Genomic DNA, 19091 nt, shown 5'->3' with positions numbered 1-19091 from the left:
CTTATTGATTTTGAGGGGCATTCTCTGAACCTCCTGAATTTTGATGCTCTTTCCCTTTGCCATATTGGGGAAATTCTCCCCAATAATTCTCTCCAGTATACCTTCTGCTCCCCTCTCACTTTTTCTTCTTCTTCTGGAATCCCCAATTATTCTAATGTTGTTTCGTCTTATGGTGTCACTTATCTCTCGAATTCTCCCCTCGTGGTCCAGTAGCTGTTTGTCCCTCTTTTGCTCAGCTTCTTTATTCTCTGTCATTTGGTCTTCTATATCACTAATTCTTTCTTCTGCCTCATTTATCCTAGCAGTGAGAGCCTCCATTTTTGATTGCACCTCATTAATAGCTTTTTTGATTTCACCTTGGTTAGATTTTAGTTCTTTTATTTCTCCAGAAAGGGCTTTTATATCTCTCGAGAGGGTTTCTCTAATATCTTCCATGCCTTTTTCGAGCCCGGCTAGAACCTTGAGAACTGTCATTCTGAACTCTAGATCTGACATATTACCGATGTCTGTATTGATTAGGTCCCTAGCCTTCGGTACTGCCTCTTTTTCTTTTTTTTGTGTTGAATTTTTACGTCTTGTCATTTTGTCCAGATAAGAGTAAATGAAGGGGCAAGTAAAATACTAAAAGGGTGGCAACAACCCCAGGAAAATATGCTTTAACCAAATTAGAAGAGATCCAAAATCGTGAGTGGGGAGAAAGGGGATAAAAAGAGGTTCAAAAAGGAAGAGAGAAAAAAGAAAAAAAAAAAAAAAAAGAAAAGAAAAGAAAAGAATTTTAAAAAAAGAAAACACCTAAGAAAAATGTAAAAAATATATATATATATATATATATATATATATATTAGATAAACTAGTAAAAAATCGTTAAAAAAGAAAAAGGTAACAGTTAAAAAAAAAAAAAATTTACCCGAAGGCGAGAAAAAAAAAATGAAAAAGAAAAAATTAAATTAACTGCAAGACTAAAAAAAATCACAGGAAAAAAGCCATGAGTTCCGTGCTTGGCTTTCTCCTCCTCTGGAATTCTGCTGCTCTCCTTGGTATTGAAACCGCACTCCTTGGTAGGTGAACTTGGTCTCGGCTGGATTTCTTGTTGATCTTCTGGGGGAGGGGCCTGTTGTAGTGATTCTCAAGTGTCTTTGCCCCAGGCGGAATTACACCGCCCTTACCCGGGGCCGGGGTGAGTAATCCGCTCGGGTTTGCTTTCAGGAGCTTTTGTTCCCTGAGCGCTTTCCGTAGAGTTCCGGAGGACGGGAATACAAATGGCGGCCTCCTGGTCTCCGGCCCGGAGGAGCCGAGAGCCCAGGGCCCCACTCCTCAGTGCGCCCTCAGAGCACAGCGCCCAGTTACTCCCGTCTGCCTGACCTCCAGCCGCGCTCCGAGCTCACCGAGCCTGCGACCGGTTCAAGGTAAACACGGAGCTGCGAGCTTACTGTCGGCTCTGTCTCTGCATCCGGCTTTCCCGTTCCAATACCCGCAAGCTCTGCGACACTCAGACACCCCCGATCCTTCTGTGACCCTGCGGGACCTGAGGCCACGCTGACCCCGCGTGGGCTTCGCCCCGGTTTAGCCTCTGGAGCGATGTCCCTCAGCGGAACAGACTTTTAAAAGTCCTGATTTTGTGCGCGGTTGCTCCGCCGCTTGCCGGGAGCCGGCCCCTCCCCCCGGGGTCTATCTTCCCGTCGCTTTGGATTCACTTCTCCGCCGGTCCTACCTTTCAGAAAGTGGCTGATTTTCTGTTTCCAGAATTGCTGTTCTTCTTCTCTTCGATCTGCCGATGGATTTTCAGGTGTTTGCAATCTTTAGATAAGCTATCTAGCTGATCTCCGGCTAGCTGAAGCAGTCTCAGCTTGCTACTTCTCCGCCATCTTGACTCCTCCCTAAAATCTTTATTTAAAAAAAAACCAAAAAACAAAAAACAAAACGAATCAAGGGGCTCCTGGGTGGCGCAGTTGGTTGGGCGGCTGACTCTTGGTTTCAGCTCAGTTTGCGGATCTCAGGTGTGGGATCAGGCCCACTGGAGCTCCATGCTCCGCCCAAAGCCTGCTTGAGACTCTTTTTCTTTCTTCTCCCTCTGCCCCTCCCCCTGAGTGGGCTCATGCTCTCTCTCTCAAATAAATAAATAAAAATCTTTTAAATTAAGGTAATAGTACTGAATGTACATAGTAAATCTGACTGGGAATCAGGAAGACAAGGGCTCTCTCCAGATCACTGCTATAGTTTTTAAATTCTAGGACAAGTCTCTAAAGGATTTTGTGTCTCAGTTTCTTAATCTGTAAGTAAAGGTTTCAAGTAAATGATCTCTTAAAATGTCTTTCTCAGGGGTGCCTGGGTGGCTCAGTGGGTTAAGTCTCTGCCTTTGGCTCAGGTCATGATCTCAGGGTCCTGCATTGGGCTCTCTGCTCAGCTGGGAGCAGTCGGCTCAGTCGGCTTCCCCCTCCCCTCTCTGCTTGCTTCTCTGCCTACTTGTGATCTCTCTCTCTCTCTCTCTCAAATAAATAAATAAATAAATAAATAAAATATTTTTTAAAAAAGTAAAATGCTTTTCTCAGTCTAATTTTATCATAGTCATACTGACTCTTAAGTAATCACCCTTTTTTTTTTTTTTTTTTTTTTGTAAATTAGCCTGACTCTAGACTCTTATATTAACAAAATCTTGTTGTGTTTTTCTTTTAGATTCTAGTTAGGTTCAGTCAGTCACTTGTTTCATTTGGGATTTGTCCAATTCTGGGAGCATGTTGTTTTCACAACAAACATCCATTAATTGTTGATAAATTAACCTAGTTGGGGTTTACTTGCTTTTTTTCTTTTTAAGGTATTTTCAAAAGAAATAATTCCAGATTGATGGATGAAATTTTAAAACAACAGCAGGAACTTCTGGGCTTAGATTGTTCAAAATACTCACCAGAGTTTGCAAATAGTAATGACAAAGATGATCAAGGTAAGCATGAGTATAAAATTGAGTATCTAATTTATGCAGATATGTTTTGTGTTTCAAGGTAAATTCTGTCACTTTGTCACCATCTTTAATCATCAGATTTAGACTTTTCTTTCTTCACCTTGTTCAAAGATAATTTTCAGAAAAGGATAAAATTATGATTTTCGTAGATACTAAAAAATAAATACATGTTAAAGATTTCATTTAATTTGTAGACCAGGAACCAGGCAGATTTTGTAACCAGTTCAAAAGAGAGTCCAGAGAATGGACACACAGGTCCTAAATACTGAAATGAATATGTAAATGGAGGCAAAACTGGTTTGTTGGGTTACAGAGAAGATAATTGATCCTCTACTGGACAAGAAAGAATTTGCATGTCAATAGATAAGAATTTGGCATTGCTAGACTTTACTGGATAAAAAAGAATTTTGCATATTAGAAAGAATTACATATCAATAGATAAGATAGAATCCTATCAATTATAAAATAGGTCCAATAGAATCAGAGTCTGATAAAGTAGACAATACCTATTCCATTGAAACACATTTTTTTCCTTACAGTCTTCATTTTGATCTTCTCTCATGTTTTTTGCTAACTGTACTGTGATTGTAGATGACATTTTAGGTGAATGAAGATTGTAAGCTAGCTTATAATTCCTGTTTTCTAGAGGATTCATTCAGAGATACAAGGTCTCTGAGCACTCTAAAAGGAAGGCGATATATAAATACATACACAAAAATGTGATGTGTGAGTCTTTTTAGAGGAGAGTAAATAGGTATGTTTTGATATTGAATTTGAAGGACCTAAATGATTCTTGTTTACTAGAACAACTGTACTTTTATTTTAGTCTGACCTTAATATTTCTTGAAACAGATTTTGAAATATGTCTAGAACAGGATGTTTTATTTAATAACTTTGGTTTTTCCTCCAGTTTTAAATTGCCGATCAGCAGTGAAGGTGCTCTCCCCAGAAGATGGAAAAGCAGATATTGTGAGAGCTGCTCAGGACTTTTGCCAATTAGTAGCCCAGCAGCAAAAGAGATCCACAGATTTGGATGTAGACATGTTCGACCGTTTACTTAGTAAGTCATACATATATATATATACACATATATATATGTTTATTTTTAGTTTTGTCCCACAAGTGTACAGTATGAAGGAGAACATCTAGGTTCCACTTGCATGGTAACGCCTGATTTTGTTGTTTTTACACTTGCAATGTTTCTGAAATTTTAAAGACCCACATGTGAAAATGGTTTTGAGATATGAAATTTGTAGTCAACTCACTTGCATGAGGACTAACTGGTAAGGAGAGGATATGAGAGGATTTTGGGGGGCAGTGATGAATATTCTTGAATAAGTTGTCACCAGCCTTCTTCTGGGATATTTTCCCATACCGACAGTGAGTTCTCCAGTTCTTCAGACACCACAGGAGTGTCTAGCAATTCAGTTCACTTCTGATGCTAACCACCTGTAGTCCGTGTTTGATTCTCCAGGTTTAAAGGCTCAGTCACACAAGACTGTCCCCACTTCAGATGCCAGTTGCAGTTCTCAGCCACCTGGACTGGCTACCTGATCAACTGCTTATAAATGGGGAGTTCCCATGATTGTCGCCTAAGGTTTGCTAGTTTGTTAGAGTGGCTCACAGAACTTAGGTGGGACCTTCACTTCTGTTTACCCATTGATTATAAAGGCTACAAGTCAGGAGCAGCCCAGTGTAAGAGTCTAGGACAAGGTCTTGGCAGGGGAGGGTGCAGTCATTGTGTTCACCAACCTGGAAGCTTTAAGAACCCTGTCTTTTAGGGGTTTTTAATGGTGGTTCATTTATGTTAGCATGATTAATTAAATCAGTGCCTCTTGGGATTTGAACTCTGTCTCCTGCCTCTCTTCCCCTCCATACCTGGAGGTTGGAAGGGAAGGAGGAAAGTTTCAGCCTTCTAATCACATGATTGGTTTCTTTGGCAACTAGCTCCCTTCCTAAAGTTATCTAGAGGTCTAGAGGCTCACCAAGAGTCATAATTAACATAAACTCAGGTATGGTGGAAGGGTGCTTATTATAAATAACAAAAAATACTCCTCTCCTATCATTCAGGAAATGGCAAGGATTTTAGGAGCTCTGTGCCAGGAACCTTGACAGAGACCAAGTATATATTCTTTATTATATTATAATATCACACTCTTCTCACTGTGTCTTTTTAATTTGACCTATCTGGTAAGTTTGAATTTAACAGCTCTTTAGGAGGCATTCCAAAGAATATAATCTTATCATTAATCATCGCTCTATTTTTAGGACTTTCTATTACGTGATACCAAATATACTTACTATATTTGTCATGTTGTACCAAGTATAACATTATACTTCTTTTTTCCTGTAACTATTTATAAAAAAGCCTTTAATTTGCTGATTCTCTGTAGAGCCCCATAGGAACTTTTTGCATTAACTTTATGGTTCTTCTGCTTACTGGCATTATCCTTGATCCTTTTGAATAAAGGCAGCACTTCTTAACAAGTTCATGTCCGTTGATAGCTTCTATAGCCATACAATTTCAGACATACATTTTTTTGTTCATTCACATAGAGTTTCCACTTAACCTTACTCATTAATCATGCGTTTTCTGTCTAACTCAGTCATTTGTTTGACTCCGTGTTCTTGTTTCTTCTACTTTGACACATGTTCATCCCAGTGCATAGTCGCTCTCTGGCCACGTGGCCTCACTAAGTCCCAACTTAAATTGACTACTCACCTCCTCCCCGACTGTCCTGTTCTTTTCTCATTGCCTGTTGTATTCAGTCTTCAGGCTGAATGAACAGACTTAAAGTAGACTGTTGCAGGGGCTCAGTGTAGGTTATTGGAGAGTTGACTGTTTCCTGGATTCTGTAATGCCTCAGCCAGAGAGTAATTTATGAGGGTATCCTGAAAGTGATGCAGGGACCAAAGGTAGCCTATGGAGAAGTACTGAAGTGTTGAGCCCAGGTGCTATCTTCAGGGTAGTAAACCCTGAAAAATCCATACGTTAATTTACTGATCGGACGGAAGCAAACCGTCTGAATACGGTGCACCCAAAATACACACAAGACTGTCCCCACTTCAGATGCCAGTTGCAGTTCTCAGCCACCTGGACTGGCTACCTGATAAACTGCTTATAAATGGAAGCAAACCCTCTGAATACGGTCACCCCCAAAAGTTCTCTTGTGACTGCAGTTAATCACCGTTCCTACTCCCACGCAAGGCAACTGCATATCTGCTTTTTGACTATACTTTTGTCTTTTCTATAAGTTATATATAAATGGAATCATTTATATATAACTTTAATGTCTTGCTTTGTTTCCTCGGCATATTATTAAGGTTCATCCATGTTGCATATATTAATACCTCATTACTTTTTGTTGAACAGTATTCAGTTGTATGGATGTATATTTTGTTGATTCATTCATCAGTTGATGAGCATTAGGTTTGTTTGCATGCTGCTGCGGTGACCATTCACATACAGTCTCTGTGCAGACATGTTGTCCTTTCCTTGGTACATAGCTAATAGTGGAATTGCCAGATTGCGTGGTGAGTGAATGTTTAAGAAACTGCCAAACTATTTTCCAAAGAGGCTATACTGATTTTTATATTCCACCAGCAATGTAGAGGAGTCTAGATTCTTCACAGCCTTGCCAAGGCTTAGTATTGTGTGTGTGTGTGTGTGTGTGTGTGTGTTTAATTTTCGCTGTTCTGGTGGGTGTGTAGTATCTTATTATGGTTTTAGTTCACATTTTCCTAATGACTACTGACTTGAGCTTTTTTCATGTGCTTATTTGTCATCTGTATCTTCTTGGTGAAGAATCTAGTCAAAACATTCTGCCTGTCTTTAATGGGTAGTTTGTCTTGTTACTTTCAGAAGTCTGTGTATTTTGGGTGTACATCTTTTTTCAGTAGTAAGGTATGATTTATGAATGAATACTTTCTCACAATCCATGGCTTTTTTTTTCTTAACAGTTTCTTTTAAAGTGTTTACTCTTTAAGAAGTACAGTTAATCATTTTTTTCCTTCTGTGGATCACATTTGGTGTCATATTTAAGAAATCTTTGCCTCTTAATCTTAGGAAGCAAACTGAGGGTTGCTGGAGTGGAGGAGGGTGGGAAGGATGGGGATGGACATTGGGGAGGGTATGTGTTGTGGTGAGCACCGTGTATTGTGTAAGACTGATGAATCACAGACCTGTACCCCTGAAACAAATAATACATTATATGTTAATAATAATAAAAAAAATTTAAAAAGAGAAATCTTGGGCGCCTGGGTGGCTCAGCGGTTAAGTGACTGCCTTCAGCTCAGGTCATGATCCTGGAGTCCTGGGATCGAGTCCCACATCCGGCTCCCTGCTCCATGGAGAGTCTGCTTCTCCCTCTGACCCTCCCACCTCTTGTGCTCTCTCTCATTCTCTCTCTTTCTAATAAATAAAATCTTTTAAAAATAATTAATAAATAAATAAATGATAAAAAGAGAAATCTTTGCCTAACCCAGAGTCACAGTTCTTGTTTTCTAGATTTTTATCACTCTGGCTATTACATTTAAATCTGTAATCCATTTCGACCTAATTTTTGTGAATAATGTGGGATAAACAAAATCAGTTGTTCTTTTACCACCATTTTACCACCATTTTTTTCTCCTTGAATTACTGTGACTCCTCTGTTGAAACTCTGTTTACCATAAATCCTTGAATTTATTTCTGTACTTCTTATTCTGTTCCATTGTTCTATATTGTCTGTCCTTCAAATACCACACTGTCTTGATTACGTCAGCATCTGCTGTGGTAAACTGTGAAATCATGTAGGGTATGTCTTTCAACTTTGATTTTCTTTTTCAAAGTTAAACAACTTTGGCTACACTCAGGGCCCTTTCATTTTCATGTAAGTTTTAGAATAGGTTTGTCAGTTTCACAGAGACACCCTGTTTTGATAGGGATTGAGTTGAATCTTGCTCAGTTAGGGGAAAATTGCCATGAACATGGCATATCTCTCCACTTATTTGGGTCCTAATTTTTCTTTTAACAATGTTTTTTAATTTCGGGATTTGGGTTTGTACTTACTTTGTTAATTTTATTCCCAAGTATTTTATTCTTTCGGTTGCCATTATTAATGGGATTGTTTTCTCGATTTGTTTTTGGATTGTTTGTTGGTAATATGCGGAAATATAGTTGCTTTTTAAATATTGATTTTATATCTTGCCACCTTACTAAAATTCATTTAATAGTTCTGGTAGTTCATTTTTCAGAGTCTTAAGATTTTTTAAGCACAAGATGATGTTGTGTATATATAAAGATGCCAACTGCTATCTGTGCTCAAATTTTCTATTTTTTATTTTATTTTTTAGTCTGACTGCCTGTGTCTGTCTAGTTTTATGTGTCAGACTATGATATGCACACTGGTTGTGCTCAAACACCTTAAGTTTGTAAGGCTTCCCCGATCTCTGTGTGATGTAAGAGTGCATTCAGAGTTGCCACAGTTCTCAAGTCTTCTTGGCTGTTTGTTTTCACTGGCTCTCTTGATGCCCTCTTCCCCTGCCCTCTTTCCTCCTTTGCATGTATGCAGTTTCCTGGTCAGCTGTGGGTGTGTGGAGAGCTTATCTGAGCCCTTGTTTTGGGGATCTTCCTGGTAAATTTCTGACCATTATACTGCTTGCCCCCATTGGGGCTACAACATCAGGCCAGCAGGCTGTGGCTTTTCCTCATTTGTTCACTTCTGAGTTTTCCACTTATAGCTGGCAAAACCCTAGGTTTTCATCATCATCATCCCCCCTCCCCCGCCAATCTCCAGTTCCGAACTGAGTGTATACCTTTTGTCTACAAGCACCAAATCTGCTAGTTTTACTCTGAGCCCCATGCTGGTAAAAATGGGGTGCTCACCATTTGACTGAGGGTAGAGGCATGGGGAGTTAGGACCATTTCCAGGCAGGAGACAAAGACCCTTACCACTGCTCTTACCTGACGCTCTGGCTAGTGTTTTGTTTTGTTTCGTTTTCTTGTTATTAAAAGAATAATTGTCTGCTTCTGGACAGTGCCTAGTCCCCTTAAATGTTTGGCTTTGTCCAGTTTTATATGTGTTTTTTATGGGGGAGGATTCATCACCTTTACACTACCATTCGTGAGAAGTTCCTTCTTGCCATTTTTTATTTAATTTGGTTTTTTTTTTAAACTAAAGAGAATTTGCTTTTTACCAGGTCGAGGAATAGATATTCTTCTTAGTCCACTTACTTTACTAATATGGACTTTAAAGAAACTTCCTTACGGAAATAATTCTTTATTTACTGCTGGATGAGCCTGTTTCATCTAGTCTTCTCACTTAACAGATGAAACAGCTAAGCTCTGGGGTGGTTATGGGACCAAAAGTTAGTGGCAAAACTGAAGCTATTCGAAACTGTTAGAGCCTGGGTCTCTTGGATTATAGCATCTTTTCTGTTCTACCAGTGACTACTTTAAATTTTTGCCTTGTGCTATCCTTATCCCCTCTTTTTCTCAAACCGGGTCTTATATGGAAACCGGGTTGTGAGACCAAGTGGCCATGCCTTTGTTGAGGCAGGTGTATAGTGTTTTCCCGCCCCAGGGCAGGGGCTCTGGAAAGAACATTTATGCTGGATATCTGGGAGCTGATCTTTGTGGGTCCTTAGCTATAAAATGGGTATTGGGGAAGGAAGGATAGTAGTTACTTTTATAGTTCCTTTTCATATCTGAAGTTATATGAGGCTATGAACTTACATGATTCTATAAGCATTTGTGCCCCCAAAGCAGTGTGGTTCCCAGAATGCCCAGAGAACTCTTATGTTGAAAGATGGATGGGATTTGGAGGATACCTGTAGGGTTTAGAATGGGAGTGGGGTTACCCCTTCTTATCAGGTAATCAGTTCAGTTAAATGGTCTTTAGAGAAAACTTTGACATATGAAAAAAGCATAGATATTAAAGTAAATGTTGGGCAGTGTGGTGGGGATTGGATAAAACCTCTAAAGGAAACACCCTCAGAGCATAAAAAGCCAAATTGATTAACAGATTTTGCCTTCGGTCATTTTATTTGTAAGCAATGCATGTTAAATTCCTGTTTATTTCTTTTTAAGGTTCAACTGGCTTTCCTGATCCTGATTTAGTATTGAAGTTTGGTCCTGTGGACAGCACGTTAGGCTTTCTTCCCTGGCACATCAGATTGACTGAGATTATGTAAGTAATTAAAATGTGCTGACTTTGGTTCAATCCAGCAAGTGTTTCTTGAGCCTAGCATTGTACTAGGTATCTTGATAATTCCCAGAGACAGTACTGTTCCTTTCCCTCAGGTATCTCACAGTATCAGTGGTAAGATAAAGATATATGTAGAGGACTCAGACACAAGAGAGTATGTTTGTGCAAGTATTTGGTTCTGATACACATTGTCATAAGAGACCAGGAGGGAGAGATACCTCTGTGGGCCAGAGTTGTTGGTTTTACAAAAAAAAAGATGTAACTTGCTCTGGGGTATGTATGTAAAATGGATAGCATTTCTATAATTAGAAAAAAAGGTGAGAAGTGTAGCGGATGATGGTAGGAAAAGGTAGAAAACCTGGGAGAGCAATGAACATCTCATTTTCAAGAAGTAGGGAACTGGCTGTACCAGAATGGAGACTTAGCACTATAGCATTAGAGGGTAGAATAATTGATCCTTGAACAATGTGAGTGTTATGAGGGCCCCCGAATGCAGTCAAAAATCTGCATGTAACTTGACCCCCTAAAAACTTAACTATTAATAGCCTACTTTTGACTGGAAGCCCAACTGAATAACACCAATTAACACAATTATTATATTCTTACAATAAAGTTAGCTAGAGAAAAGAAAATGTTTTTTAAATTATAGGGAAGAGAAAATAAATTAATAGTACTGTACTGCATTTATCAAAAAATACCTTTGTGTAATTGGACTTGTGCAGTTTAAACCCATGTTGGTCAGGGGTCACCTCTGTAAGGTGTAAACGCATAATTTGGGTATCGATGCTAGGAAGGCTTTAAATACCAGCACAAAGAATATGTGTAACAGTTTTGACAGGAAGTAGGAAGCCACTGAACCTGCAGATAGCATAAAGTGTCTGATTTTAAAAGATTTGTTTGGCGCTGTGTACTAGAGTAGATTCAATCTGGGAAAGGATGAGGTAGAGAAATGAGTGGAAGTCCATAACTATGATTTAGGAGATCATACAGTGATGAGTATGAAATTGCCTGTTTAGAAGAGAGTTGGCCAAACTTTCTGTATAAAGGACTAGGTGGAAAATATTTCAGGTAAGTATGTGGGCCATACAGTCTCGAGCTATTCCTCTCTGTTGCAGCTGCTCAACATTCGTAGTGTAGCTAAGCAGCCATGGATAGTACATAAACAAATATGTGTGACTCTCGAAGCAAAACAGTATTCACAAAAACAGGTGGCAGGCTCTTGGGCTGCATTTGCTCACCCCTGATTTGATTTATTTTGTTTTAAAGATTTTATTTATTTATTTGACAGAGAATGCCAGTGCACAACAGAGGGAGCAGCACAGGGAGAGGGAGAAGCAGACTCCCCACTTATAGACTAGAAAGTCAAGGGAACATTGATTTTTGAAGAGAAAATGTTGAATTCAAGGATAAGTTGATTTTGAGGCCATAGACTATTTAGTGGAAACACTTAGGAGAGCATATGAAGATGTAGAATTGGTCCATGGATGAGAACTCAAGGCAAAAAAAGGGTATTTGAAGACTGACAGTACCTAGGAAGTAGTAGTAGTTGAACCAGTGAGAATAAAGGAACTTTCTCAGGTGTATATAGAAGAGCACAGTACGGAGGGATCTTTTGGTCTTTTAAGAAGTGCTTCAAGTTCAGGGGCAGGACAGGGAAATGGTTTGTGGAATCAGAAGGCAGAAAAGAACGCATAGCATGCCAGGCAGAAAGATCTATAGACCATGTGGTCCTACCTCCTTATTTTATAGGTGAGGAGAAGGGGGAAGAGACATTGCTCTTATTATTGCTTGTAATAAAGTGAAATTAGAACCTACATCTCCAAACTCTGGGTTTTCTTGTGATAGGTGTCTATTTCTCATTTCTTTTTCTGAGCTTGGGTTTTCTGAGTTTGATTTCAGGTTCCTTTGGGTTGGGCTCCAAGAAAGCTAGCAGTGATTTCTTGTGAAGTTGAGCATGGTTTGGAGGGAAGCGTGTGTTGTAGAACAGATGTATCTCCTTTCTAATCTTAGCAATGCAATTCAGTAACATGACTTTGGATAGTTGTGTAAGCTTCTCTGTATTTGTCAAATGGGTATGTTAATAAGAAGTTGAGGATTTAAGTCTGATAATGGATATCAGATACCTAACACGTAACAAACTTTCTCATGGATTTTTGTACATATTTCTGTCCTAGCTCTGTGTCACATTATATTGAAGTCTGCTGCCCATCCGACTGGAAGCATGGTTAGGTCTTAATGTCTTAATTATAATATGGAGAAGGAGATAGAAGAGAATGGCAAGACCACTTCGGAGGCACTGAGGAGTAGTGGCGCTGAGAGCTTTTTGAGGAATGAAAGGAGAGGAAGCCATTGATAGGATAAAAGAGAAAGACTGAGGAAAGTGGGTTGTTTGAAGAGGATGTCTGAAGGATGCTTTTCAGCAAGAGGAGGGTCGCTGACTTTGTCCTTTGAGGAAATCTTGTGAGCTTATTTCTGAAGTACAGTGAATGAGATAAAAGTTTGAGGGCAGAGATTATTAAGAGATAAGGAAATGGAGGGAAAGGAGACATCTCTCAGAATTTTGGGCAGTTAAAGGAAGGGACAAGATTGTAAGTGAATTGTATTTCAGTAAAGCTAGGGAAGGGAAAAGGAAGGATGAAGAAGGCATAGCTATGAGCACCACACGGTCAGGCCAGCAGTTCGTTCATGGTAGTTTGCCCAGTGGTGCATGTGACTGGAACTCTGTGGCTTGTACTCTGACCTGGTGTTTGGCTCTGGTACAGTTTGGAATTTCCAAAGCCTCACAATAAAGCTGTATAAATTAGAGAATTGTTTATGTTAATTATTGAAAATTATATTAAGTATTTAAAATACTTAAAGGGGAACCCTCTGGCTGTATGTTCAGTCTGCCTTTAAAGTGTTTGCCTTTTCAGTACACTCTAATTGCCTCCTTGAGCAATTAGAAATGGTAGAGATAAAAACTTACTGGTTGCTCACCGCATGGTTTTAACATACAGTCATAGAAGGATCTGTGCTATTCTGCCAGGGTTAATCCTGGCTTTCATAAACTTTTCAAGTAGTACTGGCTATACTCTTAACAGAAAGGAGTTCTTTTTCTTTTTTTTTTTTTTAAGATTTTATTTATATATTTGTTTATTTGAGAGAGAGAAAGAGCGCGTGCAAGTTCACATGAGCACGGGGAGGGGCAGAGAGAGAAGCAGACTCCCTGCTGAGCTCAGTGTGGGGCTCAGTGCTGGGCTCAGTGTGGGGCTCAGTGTGGGGCTTGATCCCAGTACCCCAGGATCATGACTGAGCCACTACCCTGGTTGCTTCAGGAAGGAGTTCTTAAAGTGAATTTGAATGAGATTCTTTATAAATAGGTCTCCAGTTTTACATTAATTTAGACTTAGGCTTTACTATATGTTCTGAGTCACTATCTCAAAATACAAGTTCCTCTTCTTATGGAAAGAAGGAGAGAAAGTTTTTTACTTGGACTGTTTCACAGTGAGTTTAGCAGTCATTTAGTAGAACAGGTTTGACATACCCTACACTTAGAATTTACTTTCTTCTGTCCTTAACTTCCTTTGGGTCATTATCCTTCTGGTTCCCCCTCCAAATTACAGTGTATCATTTAATTGCTTTTTTTTCCCTGTGCTTTCTTTTCAGCTCTTTGCCTTCCCATCTGAACATCAGTTATGAGGACTTTTTCTCTGCCCTTCGTCAATATGCAGCCTGTGAACAGCGTCTGGGAAAGTAGTGATCCCTGGCTGCGTAATTTGATTTCAGGCTTTTGGAGAAAAGGACCCAAGTGACTCTGATGTTTACAAAGCACCTATGAAACCCTGTACACACCTAGTTCATAATCCTCATAATTTATCAACAAACACAAAAAAGTGTCTTACTTGAGAGTAAGAGTATGTGTGTGAGTGTGAGTGCGTGTGCGTGTGTGTGTGTGTGTGTAAATAAATTTATAAATGGGGAAGTATTGGAGAAGGAAGACGTAGACCTGCAGTTTGAGCAAATAGCCTCAGTGTTTTAGGAGCTGGAATTTCAGATTTAAAGGTTTCAACCTCCACTACTTCCCCATTTTTGTGGGGAGCAGAGGGGGTGACTAAAGCTATTTGGTTGTTGTGTTGAGGGGAGGGGAATAATTTTTGTTCAGTCTTTCCTAGTGACCAAACTTAATTTTTAAGAATAATATATTGACTTATTAAATGGAACTGTTTTGAGCTTGAGGAATCTCCAGAAGAGTGGAGTTCTGTGTTGGTCACATGTTAAAAGCGCTTGCTCAGCTTTGGAGCAGAGGGCATACGTACTTCAGATATCCGTCCATTTTCATCTCATTGTAGTTGAACAGTGTGACTTCTGAGGGTTGCTCTGGTGTCTGTGTTCTGGGTTGTGAAGATCATCTGAAAAAGAACCCTCACTACATTGAAATGCAAAATTTTAAAAATCTATATACTGTATTAGAAAGTAAAAAATTGAAAAAGTTATAATCTTAAAAGTAAAGTTGGAAAATTTCCTAAAATAGGGAAGAAAGTAATTTCCTTTTTCATTTGGTGGGCAGTGTGTGCCCAAAGTTGGTTTAAAAAATATTTCCATTAACTATTTTTATTTAAAATAAGCATTTGAAGGTGCTCGCTTCTGCAGCACATATACTAAAATAAGCATTTGAGGGAAGTTATCAGGGCAGCTCTTTTCTTCAAAAGTAGTAACCTGTTCCTCTTTGGAATAGCACATTTCGGGCTGTGTTAGTACCCAGGATTTTTACTCATTTTACTCTAAATCCTGATGGTGACTTTGCCTAAAAGAACTTTAAGTAAGATTGAGGTCTGTGTGGGTAATAAAAGATTACCAAAGTCCACAAAAGTAATTTAAATTAATTTTACATGTTCTCTTTCATGACAGAGAATAGCACTGATTCTGTTATTTTTTAAATGAATAAGTGATTTTTTGATAGGTGTTTAATATTTCTTCCCTCACTGCTGATCCTTGGATAGAAACCAGTCTTTATATTTGATGGACTTCTTTCAGTAAAATCTTAAGTGTACAATAGTTGTCTAAAACTGTACATTTGGAATGGAGCAGCTTAAATACTAGGTCTCAGAAGTCTGAAAAATAGCAAAGAAGACTGGGTTTGGAAAGCAAGATCTGAAGTTGCTTGTCATATTCTGAAGCTATGAAGAATAATTGTTTCCACTTTGGATTACAAAACCCCATTTATGATTTTAAAAATTACACTTGAAATAAAATGATTAAACTAAATTTTGGTCCAGTGACATTACTTTGCACTTCATAGTCCTTTGTACATTTTAAGACTTTTTTTTTAAGTCTTAATTTATTGCTGAAAGTTTTTATGTGAAACTGTAGCCTATCTCTGAACTTTACTAGACAATATCTGATTTCTGTCCCACTGTACTGTGATCCATGTTCTATTGAGGCTTTTTTGCCTTAGTTTGAGACTGAGTTTATGTCCTTTATAAACACGATATGTGTCTTTTGTAAACATTCTGGAAAATGTATGGCTTTAATGGATTAAATTTAATGGGCCTGATTGAAGGGAAGAGATTTATTTGTTAAAATGAAGTTAGTTAAAAAAAAAAAAAAAAAATTACCCACTGGGATATAGCCAAAGCTGCTAAAAGTTTAATGGTTGAGTCTTTGTACTTTCCTCTTTCCATTTCATAACAGTGTAGTATTTAGTATTACACATCACAATAAACCTATAACCTGTTACCTGAGTCTATTCTAGTCCTAGGAAGAGACCCTTAAAATAAGTTGCTAAAGATTCTGAATTCAGATAACAGGCATTCCAGATCCTTCTCCTCAGGAGTTTAATATCAGTTTCCACAACTTGAATGGCGTTGGTCATTCTGTAATTCCTGCCAAGATCATCACAAGTTATGTATCATCAGGGCTCCCTTTCCGCTCCCAAGAAGAATTGATAACCTTAAAGAAAACTGTTGTTTGTCTTTGTGTGTACTCAAGGTTTTTGTCTTTACATTGTTTCTTCTTGACACTCCCCACAATGGAAAAATCACATTAAACCGACTTTAAGGATGGCAGCTTAGAGCATAGCAAAAACTTGGAGTGTTTGAATTCCATTCCCAATTCTGGTTGTATTTTGTTTCTTAAACCTGATTACTGTTATAACAAAGTTTGAAAGCTGCTTTTGATGTGAATAGCAAAATTCTGGCATATTGGGGCTAAGGCTTAAGAATACCTATCTCTGAGAGGAAGGTGTTACAATGTTAATGAACAGTGCCAAATACACTGTGCGTATCTACAATTTAATCTTTGAATGTATGTTACTTGATTAGCTCCCTCCTCCTGTGTGATGGTACCATGCATAGAGTCAAATCCTTGTGGTGTTTTGTATGACTGTAGACTTCGGAAACATGTAAATAATGTGTAAAGCAAGTTTTTATGATCGAGGAATCAAATTTATTGAATTTTATTATTGAAAGTTGAAACTTAACATGTATGAACAAAAACAATAAAAGAATATGCTCTTTTCATGGACTATAGTAGTATGTGAATGCTACATTTATTCTAAACATTTAGGGCCTGCAGAAATTTACTGAGAAACTCATGACTAGATAGCAATACCTTTTTTTTTTGGATGGTAAGTTCTTGATTGAAATGTATTCTCAGGTTAAACATTTTTTACCAGATTAAACATTTGCAGCCTTAATGGTATTTGCTTCTTGCTAGATAACAGCAAGATAAAATTCGCTTTGCCATTGTTAGAGTTCTCAAAATTCCAGAATAATTAAAATCTAAATTGATTTTTATTGAGTAGGGAATGCCAAATTAAAAACATATATGTGTATTCTTTTAAGAAATTTGACAGTCCTTGTTAAGCTAGAAAATAGAACGGTAAGAACTCTGATTTGTCTTGCTTTGCATAGAATATTCACTTGACTTCTAATGCATAATTTTTATCTGAAATCAGGATTTTCAAAGGGTACATTTTAACTTTGGTTAATAGGAAATGCATTTAACAAAAATTAGGAGGTCAGTATAGTTTGAAATAAAACCCAGGAAACAAGATTAATGTCCAGTTGTCCAAGAATCCTACTCAATAGGCCATAAACTGGTAAAATTGATGAGAAAAGGGAGTACAAAAAGAATTTTCATACGGTTTTAGAAATACACATTAATTGTAGAAAAATAGAAAATTCAGAAAAGCAAAAATAAAGGAAAATAATCTCTAGTGCCATCACTCATTGGTTACATTTTTGGTGACAATCCTAGAAATTTTTTGTACTTACATTTGAAAAAAAATGAATTCCACTCTAAGAGGCTTAATAAAGAGATTCTTTTTAAGCCACAAACTATAAACTGAGAGTCTTGCCTTCTGTTTTGTATTTCGTTATTGTGTCTGGAAATAAACAGTCACATGAGCACATGAAAAATGTTTGGAAGAAATTAAAGTCCATGTTCAGTTACCCTTAATTAGTATTTAGCCTTGGTCTAAGTTCTTGTTAACACTACTCTTTTTTATCCTCCATTTGTCTTATAGAGATTCGGGACCTAAAAATAAATTTTAGCATCCAGATTCATACATCCTGATGAATGCAAAAAATAAAAATGAGATATACTCCCAGATCAGACTATTTGGGTTATCTGCCACTGACCATGTTTATACTTTCCCATCAGTAATAGTAACAATTTAAGTTGATTTAATGAGGACAAGGAAAAAAAGACATTTGGCTCAAAGAATTTGGAAAGCCTGAGCTAATGAAGAGATCTGAATGTAGGTTAGTCATTAACAACATAGTTACACTTGTATAGAGTATCTGATATTTCCATTTTGAAGTTAACTTCAACTGCTACATCTTATGGATTTGGATTGATGACCCCCTTCCTTTTTTAATGGGTATTTTGCAGTATTATTCCTCAGTAACTGTTACGCATAACTGCCTTAGATTTCTTATTTTTACAAAATGAAGTGGAGAAATAAATAGGGGTAATAGTAATCAACTGTTTTCACCAGAGAGGGACCAATATTTTAATTAGATTTCAGATAATTAGAAAATGGGATGTAAGAAAAACCTGGAAGTTACCTAACTGGAGATTTTTGACAGCATTGTCTAGTGCTGAGTTCTCAACTGGAGTGATTACACCCCCCCGGGAAACATCTGACAACACCTGGAGATATTTTTGTTTGTCACAAGTCAGGGAATACTACTGGTATCAAGTGGAAAGAGGCCAAGCTAGGGGTGGTGATGGATGGTGTCCAAAATATGCCATAGCACAATTTTAAATAATTTGAGTTTGTTTAGATTTGAATATATAGATGAAATAAATGCTCACTTTTATATACATAGTTTCATTATGTGAAATATATAAACTTTTTTCTACTCATGAGTTCTAGTCATTATTTTCACATTTTCCCTTGACGTTTTGAGACACCAGTTTTCTAAAGCATGTCTTGTTGTCTTGTTGTCTAAGCTTAATTGAAAGAAAGCAGTGTTTTCTGAAAATGGTAAAAGTTTTACCCACATATGATGTTCTAAGAAATCCCATGCTTCAGATCACCCACTGTATAAACAGCAAGGTAGCAATTTCTTCCCTTCATTCTGCAGGTAGTTGATTTCCACATTACAACCACTTATACTGTTCCAAAAAATGCTTGTACTATATCCTATGCTTGTTTTTGAGGTCACATTTCCAAGAATAATGACTAAACATTGTTAATTTTTTTTTAATTTTTCACCCTTTTAAGTATTCTGAAAGTAATAGTGAAGTGGCTTCAGTCTAATGTGATTTTCTTAAATATTACCTGTGATTCAAATACATAATTAGAGTGCTTCTCACAAAGAGATTTTGGTTGGCCTGGAGAAAGAGGTCTTTTCTGAGGGTTAATTACAGAGAAATAAACCTGCTGACATGGGATAGATATGTGTCTGTGAAACAGTCCTGACAAGTCTGTCACTTACTTCGGAGTTTGAGATGCAACACCA

General features: G+C 37.9%; 1 protein-coding gene across 2 annotated transcripts in view; it reads left to right on the top strand.

The window, feature by feature from the left end:
* The window catches only part of NUS1 (NUS1 dehydrodolichyl diphosphate synthase subunit), a 35083-nt gene extending 18439 nt beyond the window's left edge, over positions 1-16644 (top strand). For both annotated transcript variants that reach the window (XM_045071105.1, XM_004740084.3), the window contains 4 exons: positions 2813-2938; positions 3867-4016; positions 10026-10125; positions 13789-16644. In XM_045071105.1, the coding sequence (XP_044927040.1) occupies positions 2813-2938; positions 3867-4016; positions 10026-10125; positions 13789-13879 (467 nt within the window). In that variant the 3' untranslated portion in view covers positions 13880-16644. The remainder of the gene's footprint in view (positions 1-2812; positions 2939-3866; positions 4017-10025; positions 10126-13788) is intronic.
* The last annotated feature ends 2447 nt before the right edge of the window (positions 16645-19091 follow it).

Source organism: Mustela putorius, unplaced genomic scaffold (genome assembly GCF_011764305.1).
Source record: "Mustela putorius furo isolate JIRA1106 unplaced genomic scaffold, ASM1176430v1.1 tig00003983_pilon_pilon_pilon, whole genome shotgun sequence".
NCBI lineage: Eukaryota > Metazoa > Chordata > Mammalia > Carnivora > Mustelidae > Mustela > Mustela putorius.
This window is presented reverse-complemented; position numbering and strand designations above follow the sequence as displayed.